At 51.2% G+C, this 27,975-nt stretch overlaps 2 protein-coding genes across 4 annotated transcripts; both read right to left on the reverse strand.

The window, feature by feature from the left end:
* Positions 1–743: 743 nt before the first annotated feature.
* Positions 744–16,632, reverse strand: COG7 (component of oligomeric golgi complex 7). 3 transcript variants are annotated; one of them, XM_036392401.2, is made up of 17 exons: positions 16,367–16,628; positions 15,580–15,728; positions 14,992–15,108; positions 14,668–14,836; positions 13,580–13,662; positions 12,709–12,831; positions 11,188–11,386; positions 9,056–9,183; positions 8,537–8,691; positions 7,191–7,307; positions 6,617–6,682; positions 5,731–5,917; positions 4,662–4,802; positions 3,545–3,628; positions 3,111–3,225; positions 1,743–1,886; positions 744–1,572 (listed from the first exon to the last, which is right to left on the reverse strand). In XM_036392401.2, exons 1-17 carry the CDS (start codon positions 16,530–16,532, stop codon positions 1,406–1,408), a joined length of 2,310 nt encoding a protein of 769 aa, XP_036248294.1. In that variant the 5' UTR covers positions 16,533–16,628; the 3' UTR covers positions 744–1,405. The 3 variants fall into 3 exon arrangements, with proteins under 3 accessions (XP_036248294.1, XP_036248298.1, XP_036248297.1); XM_036392404.2 differs by having other exon boundaries at positions 1,455–1,572; positions 1,743–1,900; positions 16,367–16,629; XM_036392405.2 differs by lacking the exon at positions 1,743–1,886 and having other exon boundaries at positions 16,367–16,632.
* Positions 16,633–16,940: 308 nt separating this feature from the next.
* Positions 16,941–27,814, reverse strand: GGA2 (golgi associated, gamma adaptin ear containing, ARF binding protein 2). The gene is made up of 17 exons (XM_036392612.2): positions 27,781–27,814; positions 27,131–27,215; positions 26,214–26,289; positions 25,604–25,702; positions 24,582–24,705; positions 24,000–24,103; positions 23,475–23,555; positions 22,643–22,780; positions 22,212–22,293; positions 21,544–21,663; positions 21,127–21,294; positions 20,849–20,904; positions 20,410–20,561; positions 19,441–19,607; positions 18,366–18,535; positions 17,924–18,034; positions 16,941–17,294 (listed from the first exon to the last, which is right to left on the reverse strand). Exons 1-17 carry the CDS (start codon positions 27,812–27,814, stop codon positions 17,175–17,177), a joined length of 1,887 nt encoding a protein of 628 aa, XP_036248505.1. The 3' UTR covers positions 16,941–17,174.
* Positions 27,815–27,975: the final 161 nt, after the last annotated feature.

A 27,975-nucleotide genomic window follows, 5' to 3' on the forward strand; every position in this document is an offset into this window, starting at 1 on the left:
CTGCACCCTCCTTACAGCAGGTGAAGGGAACAGAGTGTTCTCTGCAGGACAGGGACAGCTCACCATTCCAGTCACAGCTGGCTCGTGGAGCTGTCTGACATCTCATAAAAGTGGGAAGTGTCTCCAGTGCTTGGCTCCAGCTCTGTCCCAGCCCGGCTGGACCCAGAGCAGCCTGAGCCCAGCTGAGCAAAGGGGATTGCAGCTGCAGCAGCAGTGCAGGCGCTCCAGACTCAGCTGCCAGCCCAGTCCCTGTATTCTGCCCCGCTGTCTCCCAGGAGAGCACACCAAGGCTAGACCAGCTGCTTCACAAAAATCTATATAACAAATGGTAATAAATACTACAAGGAAGCACCACTTTCCTTAAATTCCTTACAAACTTCATGGCTTTCAGTTGAATAGTGAAATTGCACCAGGAACAACCTACAAAGCTGGTTCTAGTCTCAGGGCTGAGCTTTATCAAGCCTCGACTGTCAGCTGAAGAGACCCTTCCTGACCCTGTATTAACAACAGCCCTGAGCAGTGGCCACTGCCTAGAGGCAGCTCCCTCTGTGCTGCATCTACACCATCACCTCAGATACAGTAGATTAAATTCTCTGAAAAAGCTGCCACAAAGCATGAACTCTGCAGCACCTGGCAGAACATTTCCAGCACTCCTCAACCTACTCAGGGTCATGCAGAGGTTTTGGGAAATTTGGCTGCAGGACATCTTTCCTTATTTCTAAAGATGGAAGAATGGAACAAGCTTTTCCTAGACAAAGACATTTATTAAAAGTTAGTCTGAAATAAATTTCCCTATTCCCCAGAGATCTTTTCACTGTCCTTGCAGAAATGAAAACCAGTCTGAGGAGATGAGTCCTTGAGCAGGGGCCAGTGGCAGGGAGGGCACAGCTGGCACCCCAGGCCCCTCATGGCTGCGATGCCAGGGGCAGGGAGGGCACAGCTGGCACCCCAGGCCCCTCATGGCTGCGATGCCAGGGGCAGGGAGGGCACAGCTGGCACCCCAGGCCCCTCATGGCCGCGATGCCAGGGGCAGGGAGGGCACAGCTAAGCCTCCAGGCCCCTCATGGCTGCGATGCCAGGGGCAGGGGGGCACAGCTAAGCCTCCAGGCCCCTCATGGCCGCGATGCCAGGGGCAGGGGGGCACAGCTGGCACCCCAGGCCCCTCATGGCTGCGATGCCAGGGGCAGGGAGGGCACAGCTAAGCCTCCAGGCCCCTCATGGCCGCGATGCCAGGGGCAAGGAGGGCACAGCTGGCACCCCAGGCCCCTCATGGCTGCGATGCCAGGGGCAGGGAGGGCACAGCTAAGCCTCCAGGCCCCTCATGGCCGCGATGCCAGGGGCAGGGGGGCACAGCTGGCACCCCAGGCCCCTCATGGCTGCGATGCCAGGGGCAGGGAGGGCACAGCTAAGCCTCCAGGCCCCTCATGGCCGCGATGCCAGCGGCCATCCGGCGGGGCAGGCTCTTGGCAGCCTGGCGAAACTCCTCTGGCTTGGCCTTCAGCAGGGTGACAATGTTCTGCAGCCCCCGTGAGGGCTGCAGGCCCAGGGCATCCATCACGTTTATGAGATAATCTGCAAAATTAAGGAAAAATTGGTATTTAACTTGCGATAGACACTGTGAAATGAAAGCTATCCTGGTTGTTGAGGGAATCCTGTCACAGAGAGCTCCCACCCAGGCAGGAGCCCTGCGTGGGGACAGAGCAGCTGCCCGTGGGTGACGTGAGCTGTGCCCAGGAGCTCACCAATGTCCGTGGCCAGCTGCTTGGTGGAGTGAGGTGTGAGCTGCGGGATCTGCAGGATGACCTCGCAGTAGGTCTGCATGGTGGCCCTGGCGATGGAGCCCAGCCAGTAGTCAGCCACGTTGTCCAGCTCGGGCAGCTCATCTCCTGCACACACAGTCCTGTTAGGCAGCACTCCTGAGCCCCTGGGCTTGCACAGCACACAGCCCTAACAACTGGTTAACAACATCTGAACAGCTAATTAACCACTGGTTAACAACATCTGAACTGCTAATGAACCACTGGTTAACAACATCTAAACAGCTAATGAACAACTGGTTAATGCTAATGAACAACTGGTTAACAACATCTGAACAGCTAATGAACCACTGGTTAACAACATCTGAACAGCTAATTAATCACTGGTTAACAACATCTGAACAGCTAATTAACCACTGGTTAATAACATCTGAACAGCTAATTAACCACTGGTTAACAACATCTGAACTGCTAATGAACAACTGGTTAACAACATCTGAAGTGCTCCCTCCACAGGACATCCAGGTAGCCAGAGTTTATCAGCTGGTTCTGGGGTAATCTGAGCAGTCATGTACTCTCCCCGTGCTGCACACCACTGACATGTGGTGTACTCCCTGCATTACCCTCCAGGTAAGTCACTTCCAAAGGGCTGATGGGTGAGCAGCTGGGACAGGGCCCTGCCTGGCACCTCCTACAGGATCCTCTTCCAGGAGCAGTTTGCAAACCACAGACAAGGATTCACAAGAGGTTTTTTCCAGCCCTGAAGGCAGTCTGTGTTCATTAGTGTTTTGAAAATTATCAAGGCATTACAACATGTAAATGCTTCAAGGTGACATAATAGTAATGCAAAAGCCTGAACTGAAGAGTGTGTTTGTGGAAGGTTCCAGGAAGGCTGTAAATACCAAGCTCTATGCTTTCTTCACTATCTGTGGAAATAATAACCCCATAAAGACACTAAGCCCAGCAGACCAGGTACACTGCCAGCCTGCAGGGAAAGGCATTAGGTGGCTACTGCTGTTACCTGCAGCAGCATTAGTGACACAGCAGGCAGGGCCAGTCCCCTGGAGCAGGAACAGGAGCCACAACCCAACAGAACTCTTCAGACCCCAAACCTCCATTTTAATGAACATCAAACTCACACAGACCAAACCAAAGCTTCCAGTTTGAATGAAACAAAAACAAGCTTTACTCATTATTTAGAGGCTCCTCCTGGGTTTTACCAAAGGATTCTTGGAAGAAACAGTGTGATAGGAAAGAATCTCCAATGGTTTTGTCAGTGTATCACATCCCACCTGTGTGATGCCAGGATGGGAAAGCTTTCCCCAGACACCCAAGCCTTTGGTCTCACCCTACCTTGCTCTGGGGGGTATGGCAGTTTTCCAGCATGTAATGCCAGTTCCAAAGCAGAATCCTCTTGAGTGACAAATGGCTCAAGGTGCAGAGGAAGAGACATAATGTATTGCCCAATCTAGAATAAAAACACCAAAAGCTGAGTCACTGAACAAATGCAAGGCAAGTCCTTTACACAGAAAAGGTCACCTGCAGTAAATACACCTGAAAGCAGAGAGCTGAGCCTGACAGCCACTCACTCACCTACAAATTGGCTCTCGTGCATCATTACACTTGGTACAAGAAACAGTTTTTCACAAGGTCAGAGAAGCAGCCACTGAAACACTCATGGTAAGAAAGACCTGTACAGAGAACTGCTACTCCAAGCAAATCTTTGCTCTCTGGAGTGTTCCCAGCAATTTGTTTTCTAGAGCAGAAAGACAGATGAGTTCTCTTACATTGCTGATATATTCCAGAGGGGTCAGGCTGAAGTTTGGCAGGTCATCTGTCAGGGTCTCACCAAGGCCACCAGAACTCCAGCCCTGTAAGGCAGAAAGTGCAGGATGAATCAATGACCTCCCAGAGCACGAAGCCTGTCAGCATTTTAGAAAGGGGTGACCCAACAACATGAACTGTGACTACCCAAGGGATTCTAGGAAGCAGAACACAGATGGTGGGAAAACTGCTCACCACGTTATCCCTCAGGCCCAAAACACCCACTCTTTTTCTGCCCAACTCCCTGTGGGAAACATGCTCACATAGGTCAGAAAAGCAACACCTCAAACCAACAGCGGAGCCTTCAAACACCTGTGCTGCAAAGGCAGTGGGTGAAGGAAGGGAAACTGTTCCACTGCCTGCAGCAGCAGGGAGAACCGTTCTGAGCAGGAGACAGCCCAGCAACACTGACCAAAGGGACACTGACCCAAGGGACCCCCAGCAACACTGACCCAAGGGACCCCCCCAGCAACACTGACCCAAGGGACCCCCCCAGCAACACTGACCTAAAGGACACCCAGCAACACTGACCCAAGGGACCCCCAGCAACACTGACCCAAGGGATCCCCCCAGCAACCCTGACCCAAGGGACCCCCAGCAACACTGACCCAAGGGATCCCCAGCAACACTGACCCAAGGGATCCCCCCAGTAACACTGACCCAAGGGACCCCCAGCAACACTGACCCAAGGGACCCCCAGCAACACTGACCCAAGGGACCCCCAGCAACACTGACCCAAGGGATCCCCCCAGCAACACTGACCCAAGGGATCCCCCCAGTAACACTGACCCAAGGGACACCCAGCAATAGACCCAAGGGACACCCAGCAACCCTGACCCAAAGGGACCCCCAGCAACACTGACCCAAGGGACACCCAGCAATAGACCCAAGGGACACCCAGCAATAGACCCAAGGGACCCCCAGCAACACTGACCCAAGGGACACCCAGCAATAGACCCAAGGGACCCCCAGCAACACTGACCCAAGGGACACCCAGCAATAGACCCAAGGGACCCCCAGCAACCCTGACCCAAGGGATCCCCAGGCAGCCCTGCCTGCTGGGCCCAGCCCCGTGCCCACCTCCATCCTGGGGAGCAGCAGCAGCTGCTGTTTGATGCGCAGGAACACCGAGTCGAAGGCCAGCTGGTGCGACAGTTGGTTCAGGCGCGCCAGCGCCGCTCGCGACGGCGCCAGCAGCGTGAGGTTACTGGTGCCCTTCTCCTGACACACACAGAGAAACAGTCACACACACCAGCCTGCAGTGCCACACTGGGCTGTGCTAACATACAGGGGTTTTATCAGGCCATCCCTGTGCACCAGAGCTTTCCTCCGTGATGGCACAGCCCGTTTCTTTTGGAATGACCTATTCCAACTCCCACTGCTCCCTGAACTGCAGGACAAGCAATCAGCATCACATTCCAGCCTCCTCAGGCTCTGGCACATGCTGGTCATTGAGAAACTTACAGAGAAGGTGGCAAAACTGCCTTTTACTCAAAGGGCACAACTGATACCCTCCATGGAATTAAGTTCTACCTGAAGAGGACCTGTGGAACTGGACAGTTCAGTCAAGGTTTGAAATCAGACACATGACACTGAAGGTGGAACCACAAAAGAAGAAATCAAAACATTTTGAGGAAATAAACTCATAACCTTGAATTCACAACTCCATGTGACCAATGATGGCAAACAGAACTTAGATCCATGAGAAGATAACTAAAGCCATTCTACCCTGTTCACAGATCCATGCATGAATGATCCTGCAGAATTCTGTCTCAGACTGGACAGGGCAGCAGAGCCTAAGTGGCAGAGAAAGCCTCAGAAGGTGGTGTGTGGGCTCCAGAATTTGAGATGGCTCCAACACAACCTTCCCAATGCTTAAGTGTGATAAAATCTCCCTCACCTGAGCTGATAAGGGTTTGTTCACAAAACAGAGCCAGGATCTGGGGAGAGATGGAATGAGTCCAGACTCCCTGGGTTTGGACATTTCATCTCTCTGTGTATCAGTGTCTCTGCAGAACACAGCCCATGGAAAGGCTGCAGCCCAGCATGAAAAGTCACTAGACTGGAGGGGGAATCCAGGTGTCATCTACCCAATAGGGGCACAAGAACACACTGTAATAGAGGCAGGCTCTCCAGGCACCAGGGCTACCTTCAGAGTGTAAAGTGTTTCCATAAGGCTGGCATACTCGGATGGATTCTCCTTTGAGAGATAATTGTATTCCTGCCAGGGATTTTTTATGGAGCTCTTCTTTTCTGCAGAACTGGTGTCCTGCAAGCCAGAAAAACTGCAAGGGCTGTAGGAGTCTGAGAGATACTTCCCAGCAGTTGACAAAATCCTGAAAACAAGTACACGAAAGTTACCAGCAGAATCCTCTGGACTCAGCAGTCCTGTCCTCATGCTGGCCCAGGGACCAGCACCACCCTTGAGCGACTTCCAGGGAGAGCATTCACTGACAGAGACCTGCAGCCAGTCCTCTCATCCAGTGTGCAGCTCACCAGCTGCAGAAGTGCTGGGAGAACAGGGGGGTTTGTGTTCTGGGAGGGCAGAGGGGCCCCACTGAGCACTGCAGGCTGGGCTCTTCTCCAGTCACACCGAGCACTTCAAGGAACCACAGCCTGGGCAGTGCACTGCTTACAACAAGGAGTAGCAAACCCCACGTGCTGCCTGTGCCTACACTCCTCAGGTTACAGGGAACCCATCAGGTAAGGCACACCCACACATTTCAGCACGTGATTCACGCCCCATGTCACAAGGATCTTGCCAACTTGATCTGGTGGAAAATTCCTCCCTGACCCCCATCTGGCAGCCCAGTGGTGCCCAGCCAGGAATCCAAGGAAAAGATTCTTGGGACTGCCTCAGGAACATGACTGGGCAGAACAGTCTATGCCCCATCTCTGACATGTCAAAGCCCGGGGAAGGGGAATCAGTGGTGCCTTTCCCTCCATGGTCTCTGCAACCAAAGCACCTTGGAGTTTGTTTTCTTTCAACTTGGTTTCTACATTGGCAGCTGTGAATTAAGGTCACCAGTGCCCACCTGTTGGCCAGCTGCTGCTCAAAGTCTCCACACTGATGAAGGAGTTCACCACAAACAGAAATTATCCTGGGAAAGAACAAGACAAAAACACACTGTGAGATTTCAGGCAGATGATGCCAGACCCCCCTCAGAGATCCATCTCAGACCCATGTCAAGTAATTATGAAAAGCCATAACCAAACCACAGCCCACACACCAGTCAAGAGTCAGTCTGGTGGTTAACTCTGCATCCATTTGATAACACTGAATTTTTTTGCCCAATGGCCTCATCCATATGCTACTTCTTGTCATTGTGGGAAGGCCAGTTCAGTGTCACTGGGAAGAATTCTAAGAGCTGCTAATATTACAAGTGACATGAGATCAGCCTTGCTCCAGGCAGGGTGGGGAGCCCCACAGCCCTCCCTGTGCCAGGAGCAACCTGAAACCCATGACTGACACTGGTGCTCCCAGGAGCACAGCGAGCTCAGCCCTGTGTTCTGCACCGAGAACTTGTGTAAACTGACCCCGAGTAGTTCCCTTTCAGCTTTGATACAAAAATCAGCTCTGAGCCAGACAAACAAACCCACACCCTTTACCGGACAGAGTTTTGGAAGGCAGTCCAGTCCTCCTGGAACGGGGAATCTGCCAGGACATCGTCCAGTTTACATTTCTTTCGTATGGACTGCAGTGTGTTCGTGAAGTCAGATGTGTATCTGCAGTGAGAAAAGCAGCAGAGAGAAGCACCAGCATAAGGGAACAGGCTGGAGAGCAGCACAAAGACATGTCCTGTGATCTGTTCAGTCAGTCCTCTGCAAGGCCCAGAAAGAACCAGAAAAGAGCCAGAAATACTAAAAGGAGTACAGAAGAGACATTCTGGCTCCACTCCAAACAGGTGGATGTGAAGAAGTGATCAGCCACAGCCCACTCCAGCCCAGACCAGAAGACAAGGAGCACAAAAGATGCTGTGTGGCTGCCTCAGTTTTGCTGCCTATGGATTACCAGGAGCTCTCCCTGCCCGTGAGAAGGAAGGAGTAAGATATTTTAGTTACCACTACATTGGCCATCTCCTAGGAAAGACCAGGAAAACTTTATACAGCTCCTTCTACTCCAACATCACTTGGCTCTTACTCCAGGAACATGGTGACAACAATCTCATGAATTTGTTTTCTCAGCTACTCCCCAGATGAGAACACGGATAAAGAGAAGAACATTTTGTTTTCCACCCACCCCCATTTTCTTTTTAATAATGCCCATAAGCCGGAGGCAGGTACATTGCTCTCTAATAGCCTATAAAGAAGATGAGATCAGAGACTTGTGCTTTCCTCTTTCCCCTTCCCAAAGGGCAGCAATACCTGATTCATACCTTGTGAGCAGCTCTTTAAGCATCGTGAAGGAATAAGGAGTAAATCAGTATCAGAATAGGAAAGTGATACTTTAAAACAAGAACTAAGAGTGAACCTCACTCTGTGGGGTATCTCAGACTTACAGGCAGATCCTGAATGTGAGGTCACTTGTCCCAGTAACTGTGTATTCACAGAATCAATATAGTTGGAGAAGACCTCCAAGATGAACAAGCTCAACCTCCAGACTTATTTTCCCGCTGAGATCTACTTTCATCAGCCTAATTTGCCTTATTTTGTTTTGGGAAACATTTTCTCCTTCAAAAGTATTTATTAAAAATGAAAACTCTCCCCATCTAGAATGGAAACAGCTGGCAAGCCTTTGATTTAGCCATAAAAATCTTCCATTTTTCCTCTAGAAAACAGCCTGTGCTCAAATGAAGCAGCGAGGGGGATATTGATGACTCATGGTACAGTCAGAGACACTTTCTGCTCTCAGCCATTTTCCATAAACTACCGAGTCCTTGGCCACAAACTGCACGCTCAGGATGAAGGGAGCAGTAGCTAAAGGATGAATGGAGCAGTAGCTAAAGGCAGCTTACTTGGAGAAGAGGGCCTTGAGGGCCTTGAGCAGCCCACACACCCCCAGGCCGTCCGTGAGCTTGAGGCAGCTGTCGATGGCTCCGGCCGCCAGCGTGAACAGTTTGCTGACCGAGTGGCTCAGCTCCTGGACACAATCAATCACCTCCCAATGCTCCTAAATAACAACAGGAACAACAAAGCTGAGCCTGGCTCTCCTTCCAGGCAATAGAGAAAACACACCTTGTGTAACACAGCGCTCTCTGGTATCCTCCTTCCCTGTGAAACTCCCAAGGCAGAACCACGCTGGGGCTCCCACCCTCCTGCCCACGGACTGTAGCAACAGCCAGGCTGCCAAACCCTGCGCTCCCCACGTGCTCAAGGAAAAACAGCTCTGCAACAGCAGAATCTTCTGCAAGTGAAAGGAAATACAACCAAAAAGGAGAGGGGCAAAGACAGCAGTAACTGTGACAAAGACCCCAGTGTTTAGGGGAAGCTTCAGCCTCTCCCAGGACAGCTGAGCAAAGGCTGGTACATATTACCAAGGGCACTGCGCTGATCTGGATGAGGAGATTCTCTTCTTCCAGGTCTCCATACTCGAGCTGATAGGGCTTGTAGGGAGCATACACCACTTCCACGAGCTCCATCACTTTCACCAGGTTCTGCTCCTCTACAAAGAATCACATGTTTAGTCTACAAAGAGATGAATATGCTACTAAAAGCCTCATTTCAAGCTACTAAAGCATGCTGCCTGCACAGGCTTGGAATGCTGCCCAACAGCTTCAATCTCAACTACACAGATTGGGTTTTTTTTATTTTTTTAGAAACAAGATTATTATCTCTACCTGCTTCCTAAAACCAAGATGTTCTACCTCAACAAGTGTCTCAAGAAAATTAGCACTCACTGACCCAAAACAGCCTGGGTGACAAAAATCTATCAAACATTCCAACCTACAGCAGAAGAATTGAAGCCATCTGAGAAGTGAAACACATTACTCCCACGGCATCAAACAGGGGCAATCCTCATTTATCAGAAAGCCTAGTTCACACTTAAAATAATTGACACTAATTCAATTCATTCAGCACTACTGTGCCAGTGTTCATCACCCAGAGCTGAACATGAAGCACAAACTCAGCCTCTCAGTGCCATGCCTGAGCAGGGAGCTGCCAGCCCAAACACAAAGCAGGGCTGAATGATTATTGCCCAAATCAGAACTGGACACCAGCTGCTCTCACAAAGCTCTGCCAAACTCCAACCTGCAGCAGACCAAATTTACTTTGAATCCTGGCCATCAGAAAAGACTTTCACACCCTGAGGACAGGAAAGCAATGGAGCAGTCTGTCCACAGCCAGCACTGCCTCTGTGCTGGGACACTTTAGAGACCAGACTGAACAGTATCCCAAGCACAGTCTGACCTCACAGCAGATCCTGCCTGCAACAGGAGACTGGACCAGATCATCTCCCAAGGTCCCTTCCAAACTGAATTATCCAGTGAATCACAGCTGAGCCCTCCCCTCACACACACACACACGCAGGAACTGGTTTGAGTCTCCTCAGCTGAGTCACCTGGCCTTTCCATTCTTGAGATATTTCTTTTCTCAAATGTCCTACCCCACACTAAAAGAGACAGAAATAGAGATCTTGGGTGTTTTTTAAACACACTCAGACAACAGTAGTTTCCCTATTCCATCATCTTCTACAATCTGGCATTATTTTTCCAAGTCCTTTTTACTAATTTCTATAATGAACCACAAATTAAATAAGAAAATGACTGATGTGTATGCAACCAGCCTGACAACAGACACAGTCACACTCCCTGACATTGCCCAGCAATCATAATTTACAGGATCAAGAAAGAATCTGGGTTTAAACAGCTCAAGACAATGTTATGAGGAACCAAACACAGGAAGCACAGCATCAGAAATGCTCCCTTAGCCTTAATTTTGGATTTTCCCACAGCCAGTCTTTGAAGCAGCCCCACCAAATTCATAAGGGTCTATAAATAGCCAACGGCTCCAGCCAGGCATAAACTTGTGCAAACAGCACCTCACTGCTGTGTGGTTTGCAGGAATCACTCAGCAATCATGACCAAAAAGACAAATGTCCCAGGGAGGGGAAACCACAGATTTGGAAACAAACACTGAAGATGCTGCTGGAAAAAAAAAACTACCAACAGCTCAGAAAAAACACTGGGCATTGTCACCTGATTAAACCCTAAGCCAGCAGCATCAGAAAAACTACAAAAACAAATACAAGCATCCAATGGATGCAGCCTTCAAGCAGGTTTTCTCCTGTTTAGTGAGATGTGATAACTCCAGGAAACTCCTCAACTTTTCTGCCTTGTCATCTCGCACAATGGGTCTCGCTGCCTCCCTGGAGACATTTCCTTGTCTGGGAGACAGAAGAAACAGTAAATCTTGTAAAAGGAGAATGCTAAATACTATTTACCCTGCAGAGCCAGCTCAGGACAGGGCAACTTCAGGAAACTCAGTGTTGTGTCAACAGCTCAGGTGTAAGATACACACACACAACCACAAAGGTGCAAGTGCCGTGGAACTGGGCACTGCTTAAGAGAGATAATCCCCCTCTCCACCTAAAACTAAACAAAATCCCACAATGGGACTTCACAAAGGGGACAGCACAGAATGGCAGAATGCAGAGGCAGAGCCTTACTGAGGTTTGGCAGCATGGCTACCTCCAGCCCCTTGGCAAAGTGGACGGTGGCATCGTGGAGCTCCAGCAGCTGGGCCAGCTTGGTGTCCTGGCCCGTCCTCTCCATGGCAGTGCTGAGACACACGGGGATGGAAGGCACCAGAGCTCCCAGGGTTTGAATCAACAGCACAGTCACGACTTCATGCGGGTTCTTGAAAACCTGTGGCAGCAGAACAGCTACTGGCAAAAGCACATTACCTGGAAGGACACACAGCAGAGAGAGCAGCAGGCAGCTGCCAAACCTGGAACACCCCACAAGGGGTGAAGAGCCCAGAGGTGTCAGCTCAGGCTGCAAGGGCCATGCTGACCTACACACAGACAAGCCTGACTGCAAGCCTAGGGCAGTACATGGAGTACAGCCACCAAGAAACTAGAAGACAGGCACGGGTCAAAACCTGAACTCAGAACACAGGCACTACAGTGATTCTAAAAACACCTGGCAGAAGAGGGCATTTGAAACAGCACTCAAGTTTACACAGGTGTGTTGGGAAACAACATGAATCAGTAAAATATGAAGAAATAGGACTATATCAGCCAAATTACTGGTCAGATAGGCAGAAGTCAGTAGTGGAAAGGCTAGAAAGTCTGTAATCAGCTGAGAATCAGCCACTCCACTAGCATAAAACTTTTTACAGCCTTCATTGTGACTTTTTCATCAGCTATTCTGCTCATTTGCTTTGAAAGCTGGGTTTACCACCAGAAAGTTCCCAGAGGTTTTCAGAAAGCAGAAGCAACACAGGAGATTGAGTGACATGAGCTGTGCCCCACATGCCGTTTCTCACAATCCCCAGTTCAAAGAGTATCTGCTAAAATGTAACCTGACATCTGACCTGTAAGTCACATCGAATCATTAGGCAGAAAAAATACATTTCAAGGAAACACTGAGCTCCTCTGCAGCACAGGCCTTGCACTGACACTGGCTTTGTCACATGAAGATAAGAATCTCTTACCCTTCATGGATGAAAAACTCTTCAACAATATGAACTTATTTCTTCATTTCACCAAAGGACAAAAACTTTTTTTGATCCTACATTATTCTTGGCAGGGAAAACAAGCACACAGACTCCAAGAGGTGACAGCAGAAGCCCCCAGATATCTTAGACAGAGCAACATGCATCAGTCCAGCGTGACCTTGAGGGCTTCCTCCAGGCCAAGTGATAAAGCAATTCAGGCATTTCAAATGTCTTGCAACAGAACACATTTACAACACCAACAAATTAGTTTTAACTTAAGATACAGATGAAAGTGATAGAGCAGCTTTAATGTCAATAACACGGCAACCTTGCTGCTGGTGGAACAGCAGAGCTCAAATCCTGTCTGCAAGGGTGGACCAGGAGCAGTAAGAGGGCTGCAAACCCCAACCTGCCACAGGCAGGCCCAGAGTGTAACTCAGGGTGAGCAGCCAGGAGCTCCTCAAGGCTGTGTGGGAATGCAGAGGGTGCCCAGCCCTGTCCCCCCCAGCAGCAGAGCCTGGCACTGCACCTGTGCTGCCCACTGGAGCTGGGTGTGCCAGCTGCCCAGGAGGGTGTCGTACAGCTCGGTCAGCTGGCGATCCAAGCTCAAGTCACTCTGGCAAAGCTCCTGCCACACGGCCACCAGCTGCACCTGATGGGGAACAGAACCCTCTGAGAAGAAAACCGACAGGCCACAGGTCCTGCTTTTGTTATGCCCAACCCAGCACTCCCCATGCACAGCACTTCTGCCAAAACATGAGGCTCCCCCTTGTGCCCCTCTCCCCTTTCAGCATAACATATAATTCAGCACCACAGCAGGAAAAGACTTTCAGCTTCTTAGTGATTCAAAGATTTAATTAACATTGGTATTTTACTCATAAAATGAGATTGCAACTGATACCCCCACATAATAGTTGAAATACTTGGCAAGCCCCAGCCTTGAACTTAATCCTCAAAAGTCACAGTCATGTGAGAAATTTGAAGCTCAGGTTATGGCTACAGAACTGTCTGGAATTCCAACTTTTAATCTTACCTGAAAAGAGTTTACAGAAGTCAGCAGCTGGCAAGTTGCAGTAATAAAGTTACTGCTGACATGGCCACATCCACAGCAAAGCAAAGCAAAACCATGAGGCACAGAGAAATCAAGCAGAACACACACAGCCTGTGTGTGCTGCAGGAAGGGACAAGGCCCCGAATGCAGAATTACTCCTGCAACACAGGGAGTAACCCAGGCTGGTCAGAGCCAGCAAGAGAAGGCACAGAAGGAAATTCAGAGAGAACAGGTGCCATCCCCAGCACAGCACAGCCGAGATCCGTGGGGCAGCAGCTCCCTCTGCAGTCAGAGCCCAGCAAGAATTCACTGCTATTCCCCCACGTTAAAGTGTTACCAGAACTCTTACCTTGTGACACTTGTAATAATAAGCAAGGAGCTGGGGCATCCGGTCGATTTCAGTGAAGACTTTAACAAACATTTTTGCCTGATCTAAACAAAACAAAGTAACAGGCATCAGGATCAGCTTCAAAGCTGAGGGTGAGACATCAGTCTGAGCAAGAACTCCTCTTCTAAGGGAGCAGGCACAATGGTCTACACAGAAAGAGACAATCTACGTTTGCTTATCTTCTCAAACAGGAGCAGAACTGCCTGAAACCCACCCTCAAAAAAGATCAGACAGCAGACAAGGAATGAATTTAACTTCCTAACCAGCACATTGTGCTAACACATCCAATATTAAAGCCAGATCATTTCCTAGAAGGAAACAATTATAAAAACAAGCCAGCACTTACAAACCTAAAGCATACCTGACAAAGGCCTCAGCTTTGCTTTCACCTGTCCTTAAAATGACACCTGTGCCTCAGACTGACTCATGGCACAGCTGCTCCTGCACACAGCTTAGAAACACAGGTTCCTCAAAAGTCTGGTTTGTACCCCATAGCCCCAGATGCCTGCAGGACCTTGAGGTGCACAGAGATGAGTGTCAACAACCAGAACAACTGACATCTCAAACAGAGATGAGTGTCAACAACCACAACAACGACTTTTCAGAAGCACTGACAGCAGCACAGGGAAAGAACAGCACAAAGAAGTGTCCAAAAAGACCAATTTTCTAAGGAGAATTTGCAAAGCTGCTTTTACAAAGTAGTAGGAAGTCAGAATGCTTCCAAACAAATTTCCTTCCTGATTACACCAATAACACCATGACAACAGAAAGCCAAGGCCCTTCTGCTTATTTGAGCAGTACATCCACGTGGCCCATAAAATCCTGTAATCTTCTTGTTTCCTGGCCACAGGTACCCCAAACCACAGGAAAATCAAAGCAGCACTGGCCTGCAGGCAGCTGCAGAGCCCAAAACATTCCAGGGCACCTGCTCCACCAGGAGAAGCTCAGGAGCCAGTGCCAGGAGCCTTCAGGACACCAACTCTCCATCCAAACTGTTTTAAAGACAACAGACTCAGTGCTGACAGTAAATGCCAGCAGGAGCTACTGACCTACAGACTGGGAGTTAAAAGCAGCAACAATCTGGGGGCTGGCCATGGCCTCCAGGCGGTTCTTCAGCGCCTCCAGGTGCACACACTTCTCCGAGTAATCCGGCGTGTCCACCAGCATGGCCAGGCTGCTCTGCATGCTCGTCAGCTTGGCTGAGATCAGGGACACGTCCTGCCAGCAGGAAAGGCAGCCTGTTACCAAGGGCAACCTCCGACAGCATCAGCATCAGCACCAAGGACATGCTTCACAGCCGCCTCAAAACCAGACTTCTAAACACAGCTCCCTGAAAAGCTGGAGGCACAAATACCAAATAATTCAGTGTTTACCTGTGTTTTAAGAGTCTCTTCAATATCTGCACTTAGTGTGCTCCATTTGTCTGCTTCCTGAAGCGACTCGGCAGCCAGCTGCATCCTGGACTTCACCCGGTCAATCTCTACCAGCACCTGAGGAAAAAACAACACCATGTTCCCCCTGAAAAAAAAATGGCTCTCACAGGTGCTTGGGAGTTATCTTCTGCTTAAATTTTAAAAACAAAAAGGTGTGAAAAGATTATATTACTACAAGAAGATGGAATGGTTTGAAGGAGCTAGAGAGACGTAAAATCATCTTTCAAAGTCAAATAACAGGTGAGTTTGAATTCTGGTCTTGTTCTTTTCGTATCCATTTGGCCTGAAAATGCTCTGCACCCCAGGCAGAAACCAGAGTCCCCAGGCAGGTACCAGCAGCTCTGAACAGACACCTGAGCAGCTATTCCTCAGGACATGCAGACTGCACAGCTCTGTGTCACACCCACCTCACCATTACTGATGTTAAAAGAAGTGATTTTGCCAATTGAAGTTCACAAGATTATTTCACATGAGCAACTCTGTAACTTTTAGAATTTCACAAGCTGCAGACAAGCACTAAGAACTGACCTGCATGGACTGAGCTGTGTCCTCTTCAAACTTCTTTATATCCTCTTTAACAAGGATCATCTGCTCCTTCAGGAACGTTGCCTCCTGTTTCAAGACTTCCACTTCCCGGAGGACTCTGGGCATGTTCTGGAGAGCCTGATGGCTTGTTTCTGCAGGAACACAGAGCAGCCAGTGTGGAGGGGTGGCAGCCCTTGCAGGAACAGGTAGTTTTTCAATAATCTTATCTAATCTTTAGCACTTGAAAAAACCTAATGCTAAAAAACAAAGCAAAACATCAAACAACAAATCTCCAGCTGTATCTTTAAACTTGAAATATGTATTTTATCATGGGATCATTTAGGTTTAAAAAAGCCCTCTGAGACCATCAAGTCCAACTGTTCCAAATAGTCCAGTCCCGTTGCCCCAGCACTGCCAAGACCACCACTAAGTCATGTCCCCAAGTGCCACATGCACACGGCTTTTTAACCTTCCAGGGACTCCAACACTGCCCTGGGCAGCCAGTGCCCGGGCTGGGCAACCCTTTTGGAGAAGACATTTACGCTGTTATCCCATCTAGCGCAGCGCTGGCAGCAGCTGCCGTTTCCCAGCATTTAACGCAGGTGTGTTGGTGAACAGCTGCGAGACCCAAGACGGGTGCGAGGATCCCCGGTCCGGGCGAGGCCGGGATCGCCACCGCGGCCTGCGGCGGCCGGCACAGCTCTGCCCGAGGGCCCCGGGAGGATGCAGGGCCGGGGACACGCAGGAGCGGAACGGGGCCCGCCGAGCCCAGCCCGAGCCCTGCCCGCACCTTCCACGGCGTTGTTGACCTCCTGGATGAAGAGCTGCAGCTTCATCACCAGCGTGGCGGCGTGCGCGTCCACCTTGCCCGGGGCCTCCTGCTGCACGGCGCGGAACGCCGCGTTCACCCAGCCCTTCACCTCGAACTCGTCCGACAGGAACCGCGAGAAATCCATCGCGGGGCACCGGGGGACGGCCGGGACACCGGGGGGACGGCCGGGACACCGCGGGGACGGCCGGGGACACCGGGGGGACGGCCGGGGACAGCCCCGGCGGCTGCGGCCCGGCCCCGCCGCGCACCCGGAAACGCGGGGCGGTCCCGGGGCGGTGCTCAGGGCGGGCCCGGGGCTGGGTCCGGCCGCGAGCCCAGCCCCGCCTGTGCCCAGGCCGATCGCTCCCGCCGCCCCGGCAGGGCCCAGCCGCGTCCCCCGGCCCTGTGCCCGGCTCTGCTCCCTCGCAGCGCTGCCGGTACCGGGCCCACCGCCCCCGCCTCCGGGGAACCCGGGCCGGGGTGTCCCTGTGTCCCTGGAACAGGCTGGCACGGGGGCTGCATGCTGGTGTGATTCACTTTGTTTGTTTTTTAATTCACAAGTAAACGGGAGGTGGCCCAGAAGCTGCGGGAAGGTGTGCGTGGCAGGAGCACGGAGGCGCTCTCCAGCAGGCTCCTGTGGAGCAGGCTCAGCTACAGCGACAGGCTGCGGCAGAAGCAGCCAGCCCACACTCCTCCTCCTGCGGGCACGACGAGCAGGAAGGAGCGGCAGATCCCCAAAACGTGCCCTCACGGGGCATTGCTGCTCCCCAGTCACTCTCCGTCTGGGCTAAGGCCACACGGCAGTGTCCAAGAGCTCTGCTTCTGGGAAGCCAGTCACCTCTCCCACCTCGCAGACGGGCTGCAGGCCCTGCGTGAACACCAGCCTGTACCTCAGGCGGAGGGGATCCTGCGAGAGAAGGGAGGAGAGGGGCACACCATCATTATAAACTCCCAGACGCCTTCACCCCTCGTGGCCTCGCTGCAGTGAGCCACCTCTGACAGGGGAAACACCAGCCTTGCAGAAGCTCTGCACAGAAGGAGACCCTGGATAGGTTAACCTAAGGATATACCTGTCCTAACCTGGACAGGTAACCCTAAGATAGACAAGAGCAACTGGAAGAGCAACATAATTGTGCATTCCAGCCATGGGCATGTTGGCAATCCAGGCCTGGCCAGCCTACTTAGAGACAGAGTTCCTTACACTGATCTTGGGTCTCATAACTATCCACCAGTGCAAAAGATCTGCCACCCATCACTTGTGCCTTGGGTGTCCCTGTGTTCCGTCAGCTGCCAGCACCTGCACCATGAGTGCCTGCAGCTGTGTCTGTGTTCAGATCCTCCAAAACTGTGCAGGTCCCTGCAGCAACTGCCCACACAGTCCTTCAGACTGTAGCTCTGGAAAGCTCTTTGAGCAAAATATCATCTTCCCAGCACAGTCCAGGCTGCTCTGTCTCTCCATTACACCTCCCCATTATTAGGAGTCTCCCCATTTTTCACACAAACAGCCAGGGGGTGCCCAGTGCCCACCAGCAGCACCTTGTGTGGGTTGGAGAGCAGCAGCACCTGGGACAGCACTGCGGGCGGCAGGAGAGGGCTGAAGGCTGGCAGCTCAGAACCAGAGGCTGGTTGTAACTTTATCTGCATGGTCTGAAAGAGAAAACAAAAGAAACGCTTTTTAGTCCATGCTGGGGAAGGGCTGTGAGCCTCACTGAGCCTTGGGGCTGGTTAAAGATACATCAGCTAGACTCTTCATTCAGTGAAGAGCACAGCCTGCAACTAAAGGCAGATATTCCCAAACAGCCAGTTCTGCCCATGGACACACACAGTGAAACAGGCACCACTGTACAACAGGACCTCCGTGCAGAGCCCGGGAGCCACACAATTTCCCATGAGCAAGGCAAATGCTCAGCAAGAAATGGTGAACCTTCCTCTCCGGACATTTCTGAGCCTCTCTACTACTTTGTCACAGGTTTCTCACCTTTGGGACTGCAGCCTGGAACACTATGTCCTTAATGGGGTGTGCTGAGGTGCTCAGCATGGACAGAACCATCACCAGCACGTCTGGTCGCCCAGGAGCTGGGTCTCTGGAGAAGTGGAGCATGACCTTGAAACCATTCCTGTCATACACAGTGAGTGGAGAGATGGTGCCTGCCAGAGACAAATTGAGAACCAGAATCAAAGCCTGGATTCCTCTCCCATTTGAGGGCGAACAGGAAAGATGGGATAAGGAATAGCAAAAAGGAAAATGCAGACAAACTTTTACTTCCTTTGGCAAACTCACAGACCAAGTGGCACACAGCCCCTGATTTACATCTGCCTCCAAGGCAGAGACAGGAATCTCTGCCTTTGGGATTTAGCAGCTCAGGCTTCACCAGTCCTTGAGAGAAGTCAGGTGTGGATCCAACAGAGATATGGTGGGAAAAGTAAAGTGCATTTCTGAGTGCACACAAGACTGGGCTCCTTACCATGCACTTCACACCTGACTATCACCATCCTGCCCTTCCAAAATCTGCTACGGGCTTCACTTGAGACTGAAGGCAGATCAGGATGTCTGTGCACCTGTCCTCTTCCAGCAGCAGTGAGAGCCAAGGCTCTGTGGCCCCGGGCTGAGACCCCAGGGTGACATTCCCAGGAAATGCTCTGGGGTGAGCTGCAGAGCTGGGCCATACAGTGTGAAACCAAAAAGCAGAGGTGGAATGAAGAGCTTCCTGCTTTAGGAAGTGGGGCAACTCCCACTCAAAAGTGTCTTTTAGGACTTCTGGTGGAACAACTGTTCGAAGCTTGACTGAAGGTGTGAAGGAGAGGGTTTAGAAGCACATTACAAAGATCAGCCAGGGCAGAAAACTCCTGAGCAATGAGGAGGGAGGACAAGGACATTCTCATGCTATGATCCCTAGCACCTGCTCAAATTCTCAGGTACATTAAGCCCATCACAGAACACTCATTACTTGTCTCCAGCAACCCACACAGCATGAAGCTACTTTGGCTTCTTGTCCTGCAAAACTCATGGAAGAGCTCTAGTAAGCAGAGCTGGGGCACAGAATTGCACTTACTTGGAGTAACTGAAATTAAAGGCACAAAAAGGTTTTCTAGAGAAGCATCATTGGAAGCTGCGTGCAAAGAGGCAGCAGGCTTCAGATCATAGCCAGGGCTGAATGGAGGATCTGCCACTGAGTTATTTGAAAGATGTGGAAAGGGCAGTTTCATTGGTGATAAATCCCTGGAAAGAAAAGCATGTAGAAAGCTTGTATTAAGTGGGGATACTACAGGGAATGTACTGTCTTCTGCTGTGTCTGTCTCTATTCCCAATCCCTCATCCCCTTTAGGTATAAAGAAACTACAGACTTACACTCTGAGTCCTTGAGGAATTCAAAAACACTATCATCTATGGAAGATCTTGCTGTTTCAAAATTCATTAAGGCAGATTTTGGTTCTGTTACTACAGTAAAACTTAGGTTTAGGGCTTTGGAAGTCTGCCATCCCTGAGCACAGCTTCTCTGGAGCCCTAGTCAGGCAGATCAAAGTAAATTCCTGCTCAAAGACATCACGGGAAGCTGAAAATCTTCAGTAAAGTTTCTTGTAATATGGCAGACTGTATAAGCATACTGTAATAGTCTCCTGCTCTGAAGATCTGTGGAGATTAATTTGATTTGTGAATGGTTCCAAGCTTCCACTGAATGTCTGGGAACTCCCTTGTCACAGTCTGGAAAAGGCTGAGGAAAGTGCTTTTTGAGTGACAGGTTTTTATAAAAAGACCTGACCATAAGGTTTTTGTTCTTTTAGCTGAACATCACCTTGTTATCAACCAATGGGATTTGTCTCCCCAAATTTCTGACCCTTGGAAGGTCCTGGTGTGCAATTAACTGCAATTAACCAGTGCATAACTGCAGGAAAGAGCCAATATGTGCATGGATCACCTGCCATCACTAACCAGAGGTAGCTGAAAGGTTTTCCTAAATCTCCCTGCTGTAAAAGAAATCCTCAGCCCCAAAATCTGACTCTATTATGAAGAGTTTACTTACAAAGAGAATGCCTTGGTCCTGGATGGTGGAGAGAGCTGTTCCTCCAGGCTCTGGAATTCACTCTTCCCTGCACAGCTGTCTTCCCAGCCCTGCTGTGGTGCCAGGCTTTGAACAGCACTTACACCTTCCCTAAAGCCGTTGTGTACAGCAGGCTGGAAAATAAGGCTCTTCAGGTTCATGCTGTATAATATCAGCAACAATAAACCTGTTGCACTGAAAATAACTGTTTATCAAATACCACTACCTAAAGCAGAAATATATATGAGTCACTTGGTTACAAACTGCACCTGAGAGACTGAGTGAGAGCACAAGGATTCCAGTTTCCCTTCAGAATAGAGTGCTACACTGGAAGGGCTGCCAGGGAAAGGCAGAGCAGGAATCATCTCTGATTTTTGTCCTTTATACCTTATGGACAGCAGAGTATCTGAGCATCACTCACCTCTGCTAGGCCAAAATCAGGGGGTGGTTCCTGTGTGACGGGGGAGTTGCTGAGACCTAAGAAAGACACCAAATGCCACAGATAATTTACAGAAAACAGGGCTTTCCACAGGTGCTTCCTTTGCTGTCTAACAGCACTGGAGACACTGCATCCCTGAAAACTCCCATCTGGAAGGCTCCACTTTCTCTTGGGACTGACTCTGAAGCCAAAGCTGTCCCCTCTTGACTGAAGAGCACAAACCCCAGTAAGGAGGGTGGCACTGAAGTGCACCTACAGACCTAAGGAGTGCAGCTGCTCCTCGAGCAGGCAGCTGGAGGTGGTGCTGCCGTGTCGGGGGGCTGAGGCTGTGTCTGCAGAGGGCTCGGGGGGGGTCAGGGCCGTGGCCTCCAGCTCGGAGAAGTCGATCAGGGTGTAGCTCCTCGTGCGCCGCGGGGCTGCTCGGCACGCTGGGGAACACAGGCACAGTTAGCCAGGAGCCCGGGGAGGGACGGCACAGCCATGGCTACAGCTGTGCCCCAAAGGTGAAGAGCTTGGGGAGTATTTTCTGTCAACTACAGGCAAGAGAAAATGATGGTTACAGAATATTTTTCGTGTGTTACAGCACTGTGTCCAGGTTTGTTCTCTGAGGAGCACTTCCCTCCCAAACCCTGCTCCCACCTGGCATGCAGGGCAGAGCTGCTGTGGAGGCTTCTCACCTGGTGCACGGGCAGAGCTGGCAGCTGAACCTGCTCCATCCCCGTCCTCCTGGCTGGCCACAACCTGCCTGTACTGCCCCAGAGCCCATGAGAGCTTGTCATTGGCCTGCAGGACCTCAGCTGGGAAACCAGAGCAGACACAAAATACTCATCTTCCAGGGAAAGGTCAGGTCAGTTCCACAGCACCCCCCAAAATGCTCCTGAGGAAGGGACAGTGCAGCTCAGGAGCAAGGGCCAGCAGAGCAGGCTGCCCTCAGCTCCTCACTCACCTTTCATTCCATTTTGCACACACAGCTGCTGATTCCAGGCCTCTCTCTCATTTATCCATATCCCTTTGAAATCTTATCCCATCTCTAAAGTATTTCTAATTCCTGCCATCTCTTCTGCGCTTTCTTTTCAGTTCTCTGAACATCAGAACTCAAAAAAACTCAGAAAACCACCTGATCTGAAGAATCAGATTCCCTGTTTAACCCTGGGCTCCAAGTAAAAATTAACAGCTTCCTCAGAGATGAGCAGAAGGAGACCACATGGCACTTCCCTGGGCATGGTTTCACGGTGAGAGTGGGGAGCTTTGCCCACAGGGTGCCAAGCAGCCAGCATTCCCCTTCCAGGGCAGGGCACAGCCCTGTGCCAGCGCCAAGGAGCACAAGGACAGTGCTGGCTCTTACCCAGAGCCTCCTCGTCAGGCACTGCCTCGCTGGCCAGGCGGAAGAGCAGCGGCCGGAGCCTCTCGCAGCGCTGGAACAGAGCCTGGGGGAGACATTGCACTGACATGGCACTGCTGAGCACCCACACCCCTGAACAGAGCCTGGGGGAAACATTGCACTGACATGGCACTGCTGAGCACCCACACCCCTGAACAGAGCCTGGGGGAGACATTGCACTGACATTGCACTGCTGAGCACCCACACCCCTGAACAGAGCCTGGGGGAGACACTGCACTGACATTGCACTGCTGAGCACCCACACCCCTGAACAGAGCCTGGGGGAGACATTGCACTGACATTGCACTGCTGAGCACCCACACCCCACACCTCTGTCTGTGCCACCCCCTGCCAAGGATGCTCCCTCTAGGAGAGGGAGGAAAAGGAGCATTCACCTGCAGGCTCTCTTGGTCAGCTGGGGATAATTCACCTCTCCTGTAACTCTCCAGGAACTCGTCCATACGTTTGACATTCTCAGAAACCTCACTGATGGTGTTCACTCTTCGGGACACCTGAGCTGACTTTTCTTGTTCCTGTGACGAAAAATGAAAAAAAGCTAGATTGTGACTTGGCTGGAGCACTCAGGGTCACACCTATTAATATTTTATTGCAGGTAGAGAAGGCACAAAGCAGCACAGGTGAGAACAACCCCCCAGCTGCCCCATCAGGGCACCCTGGCTGTGTGCTGTGGAATATGGAATACTTCTCACCACAGACACGAGTGTGACTTCAGAATTTGAGCTGGGAGTTGGTGGCTTCTGCCACACAGAACGACACACTCGGAACAACCATGGGGCTTTGTTAAACCAAATCTCCTCTGTGAGCAGAGAAGTGGGATGCTCCTTCAGATGGAACGTGTAAACAGGCCAGACATGCACACACACTGCACGCAGGAAAGAGGCAGTTCTGTACAGAAGTGACTTCTTTCCATCTGGGAACTGAGTTTATTTTTGGAAATTTCCAACCACTACTGCTGTACTGCTGCCAAGGTCCCACTGACAGGGAAGTGCCTTGCTCTATGCACATTCACAAATTCCCTCTCCTGGCAATGGCACATTTTAGGGAAACAAACCAAAATGATCCCATGCTGTAACCTCAGAATAATTTGGAAAGCCTGAACACGGTCCCTTCTCTGGGGCTGCAGGACAGCGGTTTCCTGTCCAATGGAACGGCCAGGGTCCCTCCCACCCTCCCAGGTTCTAGAAAGGCCCCTCGGGGAGCTCCCACCTCCTTGACGGCGCTCTGGATCAGGCGGTTGGCGGCCCGCAGGTCCTCGGGGTGGCGGCTCCTCAGGAGCCTGGCCAGGAGCTGTGGGGACACGGGTGGGGCAGCAGTGAGAGCAGCCCCGGGCACGGTGCACACAGGGCAGCCACGGCCGCTGCTGCAGAGCGGCCCCATCATCCCGGAGACACGCCAGGTCCTGTCCCAGAGCCCAGTCCAGGTTACACCGCTCCCGCATTCCCTGGCTGGTCAGCATTAGGGACTCTGCCTCTGCAGAGTTCTGTAAGACCTGGAGAAGCCCTCCCTTGGGGAGATTTCATGGAAACTGATGTTTTTCTGTAAAAGAGTTTCACTTTTTTCTAAGGCAATATTTCTGACAAAGTTTCAGAGAGTTCTCTAGCTGTTGCACTGCAGGAGGGATCAGCATTATTCTGAGATTGTCTGAAACAGCAGAAGCTCCCAAAATATTACTGAGCCTCTTTTCTCATCAGGACAAAACAGAGGGTGGGGCATGAAGACTCTGAGGTTTACCTTGGACTTCTCTTCATCTGTGTCAAAAATAGAATTCTGAGGTCTTGGAGAAGGAGGAGGTAAAATTTTGTCTTCTGGCAGTTTGGGATCTTCTTTTACAATCCCTGGAACAGGTAACAGTAGTTGTTCAGTGATGCCCAAGCTGCTGAAACCTCGATGCTCAACAGTGCATGAGGTTTTGCACAGATTTCCAGATTAAAATACCACTGAGGACTACTAAATATAATGGAGTGGATGGAAAAATCCATCCTGGGATCCCTCTGAACTCATCTCTCATAACCCTGGGAGACATCCCAGGGCAAAGATCACTTCTGAGCCTGTCCTGTGCTTTTTCCCTGCCCACAGTGTGAGCAGGGCCTCCAGACTGGTCTGAGCTGTGGCTCAGGAAGGCTGTTCTTTGGAAAATCCCTTTAAACAGTTCCATGCATCCTTCAGAACCCAGCCAGCCTCGGACCTTTGTCCCTTTTCCTTCCACACAGCATGTCAGGAAAAAGCTGAGTCACAAGCTGAGGGGGGCAGATATCTGTGGGGAAACCAGGGGCTCGGGAGGCTAAAAAGGAAACTGAAATAACAGAACTGAACCTTGTTTCTTCAGCATCTGATAAGCATCCTGAATTTTGACTTCCTGAGGAAACCAGACTGTCCAACTGAATATCACTTCTGTGACCCTTGACTTGACTTTTTCTGAAGACCAAATTCCATAGTACTGAAAACAAGACAGTAAAGAAAGACAAAAAGCTCAAACACAAAGAATTGGTGCCAGATCTGGAACAGGGACCCAGCCCCAAGGTATTTTTGTGCAGACACCAAGGATAAAATGGATTCCTGTGAGTTTATTCACAGTGCTGACAATGTGTATCCTGGGGTTAGGAAACACAAGAACTGCTATGGAGTGTATGAGAATCACACATATATTCTACAACAGTCAAAATTAAACCACTTCGAACTTCTCTGATCAGTTATTGAATCCAAAACCCAAAGCAGGTTATTTTAGTGAAAACATTCTGTGCTTGACTTTAAACACTCCCCTTAACTGCTGCAATACAGTCATAGCACCGGCCTCAGCCAGCTCCTGACACAGGAAAACCGAACAAAACCAGAAACAAACATTATTGTCTCTTATCAGCATCTGGGTGCTTTCTCCAATTTCTCTCATTATTGCCTATGACCACTCCTTTAACTATCAAAACACAAACCTCCCCAAGGCCAGGCATTTCAAACTGATTAAGTGATACCTGTCCTCTCAGAGCAGTAAACAGAATTGTCTTCAGTGATATGTGCTTCAGAGTCTGTGGCTTCACTGAAATTCTGTTATCAAGCCTGAGACTGAGACAAGGAGTTTTGTTCTTCAGTTGAGCATTTCTTTGAAATGAGGTTTTTGCAGCTCTGCCCTTGGGCTGATGCAATGGAAAATGAAACGTGCCCCAGTGGTAAATGCGTGCAGGAGCCACCAGAAAGGGAAATTGATGGTGTGATGCTCAGAGGGCGTCTCAGGCAGGCCCAGCCCACCCCCACGAAGAGGAGCACGGCCAGAAGATCCCACTGCCTCCAATAAAGCAGAGTGCATTCCTTATCCCAAACACCCTGTAACCACCATCACCTACCTTTGGGGAAAGCACTTTAATCAGCTCGTTCAGAAACCTGAATTTTGCCATTTCACTGTGAAATCTGTCACCACAGTTGTTCACACAAGTCTCCAGGACCTGCAGAAAACAAAATGTTACCAACAGGAACTGAAAACACAAGGCTTGGGGAGCTTTCAAAAATTTTGTCATTATATTGCTAAATCTAAGAATTTTCTGCCACTGCAGTCACCAACACAAGATACTGAGAAAGCCAGGCAGCAAGAATATGTTTTATTCCTTCATCCAGCTTTCCTAGGCAGCACATTTAAGGCCACCTGCTCTGTTCTACCCATCAGTAACAACTTTTGAGCTATTGCCTCGGTGGTGGGACACAGCTCACACAGCCAGAGCTGCAGACCAACAAAACACCTCAGCAGAGCAGCGTGGGGAGCAACAGAAGCAGTCACTGCCTCCACTGTGCCCTGGTTCCTGTATTCCTTGTGCAAGGGAAAGTTAAATGGAGAGGCATCCGAGAGAGAGAAAGACATGGACATCTAAGAGAAAAGAGAGAGCTATCCTGTCTGCTCTGCTTTCCACCTGCCAACTCTGTTTCCCAGTGACTGCCTTGTGTGTGGATGGAAGTACTCACTGTGAGGGCATGCAGAGCTTCTCCCTCCTGAGGGGACTGGATTTTGTGTGCCAGCAGCCTCAGAGCAAACCACGGGCTGGGGAAGAGCAAAGCAAGTCACACCGTGCACGAGTTCCCAGGAAAAGCAAATGCTGCTGGGCCGGGTCTGCACAGAAGGGCAGCTGCTGGGCTCACAGCAGGACAGACACCCTTCCCCAGGCACAGCGCTGGCCAGGGACCCTGCACACACACGGGTGAGCTGGTGACCCCAGCGCTGCCTCCCAGCCCTGCCCAGGGGCTGCCCTTTGGGAGGGAGCAGAGGCACAGGCTGGGGGTGTCCCCGGGCAGGCCCCACCAGAGCTGGCTCTGCAGCTGCAGGAGCTCCAGTGACAGCCAGGGCAGCCTGTGCCAGCTCCTGGGCACGTGCTGGGTGCCAGGCCAGAGCTCTGAACTCGGTCTGCTCCAAACACAGAAATGATCACTGAGGTTTGACTGGTTATTAGCTTAATTAGTCCCTGCTACTTCCCACAGAGCCCAGACTGTCAGCTGGAAGGTGAGGAAACCTCAGCAGAGATTCTCCACCCATCTGGAAGGAAAAGCTGAGGCTGAGCTGCCTTGGGGCTCCCCTGCAGAACCCCACAGCAGGAATCCTTGGCCAGACTCCTAAGGGCATGGCCAGCAGGACCTGCTGCCCCGTGGGCATTGATGCCAAAGCCCATTCCCTGACATCACCCTCCACCACACTGGCACACACCTATTTCCAACTCGCATTTCCAACTCATTTCTGCTCCCAGGAGGGGCAGAGCCCAGCGAGCTCCCTCAGCTCCCTCTGCAGCTCCCCACACCACAGCCCCAGCCCCTGCTCCTGCAGATCCACAAGGGGAGCTCAGAGCCAGACACAGCCTGGGTGACCACAAAGAGCTCTGTGTCTGCCTTACCCCGCCGTGTCAGCGTTCACCTGCTCGCAGAACCGCTGGATGCATTCCCAGTTTTCCTCGGAGACACTCGGGTCAGTGGCCTCATCTTACAGAGGGAGAAAAACAAGGGAGGAAGAAGTAAACTCCAGGCTCAGTGTGAGCCCAGAGCAGGAAGCAGCTCAGACCGCGCTGGTGCCGCTGCTCCAGAGCTTTCTGTAGCAGAAAGGGCAGATCCAGGATGAGCAGGAAACAGCTGTTACTAAAGTCTGCCTAAAAATATAGTCCCAAGCACACACTTGAAGTCAATCACAGCCTGACAACAGCAGATGTTGCTTTTAGCCGGAGAAACTTAAAAACCATTTACAGGCAGCTCTCCCAGGACCACTACAAAACCTGTGCTGGAACACAGGCAGTTTACACATTAGCACAGCTAAATTCAGGAAAAAAAAGTCTTTTTTGGCTCTACCACTCCCCAGTCTGTCACTGAGCCAGCTTTGGGGGCAGGACAGATGGGGAAGAAGCCAGATACAGCAAGCCAGCACCCACATCATTCTACGAGGGTTCCATGGGACAGCAGCCCCTTCCCCAGGGAGGTGAAGCTGCTGCAGTGCCCACCCAGGCTGGAGGAGGCAGCAGAGCCAGCCCCGGCCCCCAGCCCCAGCCCCACTCACTGAGCCAGCGCTCCAGCTGCCCGCTGCCAGCCATGGCTCCGTCCCCGTGCCGGGCAGGAAGCGGCTCCGGGCGGCTGAGGGCAGCCCACGTGAGGCTGCTGGGGTGGAAGGGCTCCTGAGGCTGCTGGGGTGGAAGGGCTCCCGAGGCTGCTGTGGAAGTGCTCGTGTGGCTGTGAGCTCAGCACAAGCCCTGAG

This window comes from Molothrus ater, chromosome 16 (genome assembly GCF_012460135.2).
Source record: "Molothrus ater isolate BHLD 08-10-18 breed brown headed cowbird chromosome 16, BPBGC_Mater_1.1, whole genome shotgun sequence".
Lineage (NCBI taxonomy): Eukaryota > Metazoa > Chordata > Aves > Passeriformes > Icteridae > Molothrus > Molothrus ater.

Excerpts from the sequence above, each read along its gene's own strand:
- GGA2 (XM_036392612.2), bottom strand. The coding sequence starts at position 27,814 with ATGGCTGGCAGCGGGCAGCTGGAGCGCTGGCTCA. Across the intron at positions 27,216-27,780 it reads GCAGCTGGAGCGCTGGCTCA|ATGAGGCCACTGACCCGAGT; the intron begins GTGAGTGGGGCT and ends TCCCTCTGTAAG. Across the intron at positions 21,295-21,543 it reads CAGCTCTGCCCGTGCACCAG|CGTGCCGAGCAGCCCCGCGG; the intron begins GTGAGAAGCCTC and ends TGTGTTCCCCAG.
- COG7 (XM_036392401.2), bottom strand. The coding sequence starts at position 16,532 with ATGGATTTCTCGCGGTTCCTGTCGGACGAGTTCGAGGTGAAGGGCTGG. Across the intron at positions 15,109-15,579 it reads ACACAGCTCAGTCCATGCAG|GTGCTGGTAGAGATTGACCG; the intron begins GTCAGTTCTTAG and ends TTTTTTCCTCAG. Across the intron at positions 1,573-1,742 it reads GCAGCTGGCCACGGACATTG|ATTATCTCATAAACGTGATG; the intron begins GTGAGCTCCTGG and ends TTAATTTTGCAG.